This window comes from Osmerus mordax, chromosome 18 (genome assembly GCF_038355195.1).
Source record: "Osmerus mordax isolate fOsmMor3 chromosome 18, fOsmMor3.pri, whole genome shotgun sequence".
NCBI lineage: Eukaryota > Metazoa > Chordata > Actinopteri > Osmeriformes > Osmeridae > Osmerus > Osmerus mordax.
The window spans coordinates 7,820,596-7,825,899 of record NC_090067.1 but is presented as its reverse complement, the minus strand read 5'-3'; the positions used below and the strand labels follow the sequence as shown (position 1 = coordinate 7,825,899).

The 5,304-nt window shown below is 55.7% G+C and overlaps 1 protein-coding gene across 1 annotated transcript; it reads left to right on the top strand.

Annotated features, from left to right (window-relative positions):
* The first annotated feature begins 458 nt into the window (after window positions 1-458).
* grin2da (glutamate receptor, ionotropic, N-methyl D-aspartate 2D, a) lies at window positions 459-3,500 on the top strand. Its single transcript, XM_067256270.1, is given in 6 exon segments — window positions 459-671; window positions 673-951; window positions 953-1,186; window positions 1,188-1,293; window positions 1,296-2,187; window positions 2,222-3,500. Coding segments are annotated over 6 exon segments (3,003 nt in total).
* The last annotated feature ends 1,804 nt before the right edge of the window (window positions 3,501-5,304 follow it).

The following is a 5,304-nucleotide window of genomic DNA, read 5'->3' as shown; positions in this document are numbered from 1 at the left end:
CTCTCTCTCTCTCTCTCTGTCTTTCATCTTTCTTTCCCCCCAATATCTTTCCTCTCTCAATTGCTCCACTTTCCCTCTCTCCTCTCTCTCTCTCTCTCTCTCTCTCTCTCTCTCCCTCTCTCTCTCTCTCTCTCTCTCTCTCTCTCTCTCTCTCTCTCTGTCTTTCTCTTTCTTCCCCCCAATATCTTTCCTCTCTCAATTGCTCCACTTTCCCTCTCTCTCTCTCTCTCTCTCTTCTCTCTCTCTCCTCTCTCTCTCTCTCTCTCTCTCTCTCTCTCTCTCTCTCTCTCTTTCTCTCTCTCTCTCTCTCTCTCTCTCTCTCTCTCTCTCTCTCTCTCTCTCTCTCTCTCTCTCTCTCTCTTTCTCTCTCTCTCTCTCTCTCTCTCTCTCTCTCTCTCTCTCTCTCTCTCTCTCTCTCTCTCTCTCTCTCTCTCACTCTCTCTCACCCTCTCCAGGGTATGTACAGCTGCTGCAGGTTTGAGGACGAGACCTCCTCTGGGGGCATGAAGTCCACCCTCCCCCAGTACCACAGCGTGCCCTGCGCCATGCCCCCCCCGCCCCCACCATACCTCGTCTCCTCCGCCGTCACCAACACAACCATCGCCATGGTTCAGCAGCAGCACCTGCAGCAGCAGCAGCAGGCCTACACCAGCCTTCTCCCTGGATCTCCTCCCCCACGCAGGGCATTCAGCCATGGCCTTGGGGCCCTCTAACAGCCCCTTACTGGAGGGCCCCATGCCCTGCTCCACCTTCCTACCCCGGCACGACCGCAGGCTGGCTGTGGTGGAGCGCTGGAACAGGCCCCCCAAGCCTGGTACGGAGAAGTCTATGGGTGGAGGTGGGGGGCACTCAGACCAGGGGCCTTACCCCCAGGGAATGCCCCCTCTTTGGGCTGGGGGTGCCAGCGGAGGTGGGGGCGGGGATGGAGGTCTGGATGAATATAAGCGCTACTTACGGTCCCATTGACCCTGAGGGTCTGGGGGCCAACACTGACCCCCAGACCGGGGGTTCCCAGACCCCCAAGATGAACCCAAGGGGAAACAAGCCCCCTGGGATGCCAAGGCTGCCCCCAAAAGGCTTAGGGCCTCCTGGACACCTGCTTTCCAAACTCCCACTAGCACTGCCCTCCTCCCCCCGCCGGCCCTCCTTCTGGCGGAGGGGCAGTCTCCCCAGGAGGAAGAGCTCCGGGTGGGCCTCTATACGAGAACATCCTTCCCCTCGGAAGACGAGGCGGAGGGGGACGCTATGGATCCAGGGACGGGGGCAACAGACGGGGGCGCCGCCCTCCCCCCTCCCTCCTTACCCGTCCCTGTCTCCTCCCCCACACACACCCCCGACCACCCCCACCACCCCCTCCCGCCTCTACACCTCCTCCTCATCCTCCTCATCCTCCAGCTCGTCCTCCTCCTCGTCCTCCTCCTCCGACTCGCTCTCCCGCTCCAACTCCCCGTCTCCTTCCTCCTGCTCCAGCGCCACTTACTCCTCGTCTCAGAGTTTCCGGTACCGGCCCGGGGACCGGGGCCCGGGCGATGAGTTAGACTCGGACCAGCTCACCGAGGAGTCCAGCCTGCTGCTTGGACGCAGGAAGGGAGGACGACGCTCTTGCTCTCGCATGTCGTCGCGCTCGCTTCCCTGCAGCCCGCCGCCACCTCCCGTCCCGCCCCGCAAGCCCCGCCTCCAGCGGGAATACATCCGGGAACGGGCGGGGAGCCAGCTGGCTCAGCTGCAGGAGTGGTGGGCCTCCTGGGGGGAGAGAGAGCGAGCGAGGGGAACCGAGAGGAGCCGGGGGGAGGGGAGGGAGGAGAAGAGGCACCACAAGGAGAGGGAGAGGGAGCGGAAGAGGAGGAAGAAGGGCCGGAAGCAGAAAAAGCGGGAGGAGAGGGAGCGAGAGAGGGAGCGCAAGCGGCGCAAAGGGAAGAAGAAGAGGAAAAAAGAGGACAAGGCGAGGAGGAGGGAGAAGGGGAGGAGGTCGGAGCAGGAGGAGGGGGACGGAGAGAAGCTTCAGGAGCTGAAGGCGATAACACAGGATTATTCCTCCTATCCCGGGATGAGGAGAGAGTCGTACAGGAAGAAGAGCGAGAGCTCCACCCGAAGCTGTGGCTGGGACGTCCCCCGGGAGGAGGAGAAAGAGAGGGACGAGGGGGGAGGACAGCAGAGGGAAGGAGCGTCACCATGGGAGAAGGTCCAGTAAGAGCTACCACACCCCCAGTAAACCCCCCAGCTCTGTCAAGTTCTGGAGGGGAGGCAACCCGTCCTCCGACACACCTCCCTCCGCCTTCCTCCCCCTCCTTCCCCTCTCCTCCAAACGGAGGAAGAGTAAGGGCTCCGACAGGGAGGCGCTGGGGAGGGAGGTGGAGAAGCGCCCCCTGCTGGGCAGGATCGACCGAGGCGAGGTGCACTCCAAACAGGGCCTCTCTTTCCACGAGTGGGAGTCTGAAGAAGAAGTTGAGGATGAAGAGTCGGAGGAGGAGAGGAGGAAGGCGGAGCGAGCCAAGAGGAGGGGAGGTAGGACTGCTTCGGAGTCGGAGCGCGAGCGGGAAAGGGATAAGGTTGTGGGCGTGTACTCGGACGAGGGATCCTCGGGCGAGTTTGGGAAGTTCGAGAGGTACTGGGAGGGGCACGAGGGGCGGGCAGTGGGGGGCATCGGAGGCGGGGGCTGGTTCTTTGGCACTTATCCTGCCAGAGAGAAGGCTGGCAGCGTCAATAGCAGAGACGACCTGTTTCTAGGGCGTGGCGAAGGGTGGGGGACAGGGGAGGGAGGCTGGGGGTCAGCCGGAGGGGGAGGCGAAGCAGGGAGAGAGTGGGCGTCGGGCTCACAGTGGCCCCCGCCCCCGTTGACCCCCCCTCCTCCTCGGAGGTACTGGTCGGTGGACAAGCTTCACGTCCAGGAGGAAAAGAAAGGCAAACGCAAGAGCAAGGACAGAGGGAGGGGCTACGCAGGCTGTTCCTGCCACTCCCCCCTGGACCACCCCCACTCTCACTCCAAGTGGGCCCGGGTGACCTCCCGTAGCCAAGAGGAGCTCTATCAACACTGTCAGAGCTTCGGCAGCAGCAAGTCCAAGCGCCACGCCTCCAAACTGGACCGTGCACAGGACCAGGCCAAGTCGGGAAGCCAGACCAACCTCAGCATCCAGCGGACGCAGCGGGCCGACCGCTCCCACCAGCCCTCCCCTCCGCAGGCCCTCGTTCCATCCCTCCCGCCCTCGCTCCCCCCTGCCCTCCCTGCCCCGCCCTCCTCATCTTCCTCCCATCCCATCCACGTCCCTCCGCTGACTTCCTCCTCCTCCGTCTCCTCCCCCTCGGTGGTGTCCTCCACCCCAGGTGCCCCCCAGCCCCCCTCCTCCTCCATGGCGTCTGCCTCGGCCAAGCTCCAGTACCAGAGACTGCGCTCGGTGCCCCAGCCTCAGAGATTCCAGTCACCCCACTTGCCACTAAAAGGCAAGAGCATGTGTTCGCGGAGAGGCTCGGCTCACTTTTCCAGTGTTGAGAGCGAAGTGTGATTTCAAGTGCCACGTAGGGACCTAGGCCTGAGAGCCAGACGACACGTGTGTTCCACAGACTGCAGTTTCAACAAGCTAGCTAACTGTGAATTTGTGTTGTTGCTGAGTTGCTGAAGCTCTTAGAAGTCTTGCACCGACCCCCGATATAATGTTTCCAAGGACTGTTCATTTCTCTCAGAGTCCCTGAAATACTTCAAACATGGGGACTGAAATACTTCAAAAATGGTGACTGAAAGACTTCAAACAGTTTTATGGTTTCTGAAAAACGTAAACACACGGTGTCTCCAAAAGACTGTCTAAAAGATATTTATGGAGGCTGAAAGACTACAAATATTGTGGCTGAATGACTATCAAACATCTAGCCAATAGGTAAACTGAAAAGTTGTTCTTAGCGGGACTGGTCGCCTGTCACAGGGTCCTCTTTTATAGGGCTGTGTGTCTGGCTTTGACGTCCAGGTGTGTTCATTGTAAAACTCTCTTTGCTTCTGAGGGCTCAGGTACTCGTTAATGCAGCAGGCTACCCTACTGACGGCCCTGACACAGAAACATGGTCCTTAAACCACACATGACCCTCTTCTCCTCCACCTCTTCCTCCTTTCAAAACATTTACCCTCTTGGCTTTCCTTTACTAAACTGTTTACATCTGAAGGAACTGTGAAATCTGAGGCAATTGTTGTGGTTTATGTGTATGATCAATACTTATCAATACTTTATGTATAAGGAGTTCAGTAGATGTTCTAGTCTTATATGTTTTAACTCTCAATACTTCATGTTGAGGGAGAGTGGAATATCGTCTCTGTTTTTCATTATCCCCCTCTCACCTTTTCAACCTCAGATTTGATATTTTGCATCTGTGTTTTACCGTGTTTGTGTTCTTGACAACAGGGTAAGTCAACCGTGACTGATGTTAATACAGGCTTACTGAAGCTGAGTGCCAAACCCAAGGAGCTTATGTCCATAGCTACACACACTCACACAGGCACACACAACACGACTGCACCACAGCTATCTTGCAGGCTCTCACACACAGGACACATGTCATCTATTCCCCTCTTGAGCAATACATGATCCGCGGAACCACACACACATAAGTTCATGATTTTTATATATTTTTAAAGGTTGTTTTACTATTTGTGTTGTGATATTATGAGACAAATGTATTGAGGGCGATGACAAAGTAAGCACTGTGCTGTACTTATACTGGGCGCATATGACAAGTGTTCAGCTACATATTGTCAATGGCAGCCTCTCCCCAATAAGACTGAATGTAGCCTCTACCCAGAAATCTTTGCTGCAACTACGACGACACTTGAAGACTGGACGTAGCATTTGGGGAGGAGGGGGCAATTGTTTGTATGTGTTAGTGTGGGTGAGTGTGTGGGGGGGTGGGTGTCTGTAACTTTTGAGGTAAAATACTATGTGAAATTGAAATTGTGTTTGGAATTGTGACTCTTAACTTAATTCTCATGTTATTGGTGTGGGAATAGTAAAGTAGACCAATTCCAAGTTAATAAGTTTGAATAGAAAGCACTGGCTTCTATTCAAGTCCATTTTTGTCATTCAACATTGACAGCTAGTTTAATTATACCAGCACATCCAGTTTTCTCCAAGTAAACAGTTCATAATCCTGTTAGCATTAGCATAATAACATTGCTGTGGCAATGGTGAAAATGTGCATGTTGATTAGTTAGCAGCTAAGCTAACTAGCCAGTTAGCTCCATCTTTCCATCCAGTCTGGCCAGCTCCTGTGACTGCTACTGAGCCATATTTCAGTTGAAGAAGAAGAAGAAAAAATATAGATTTT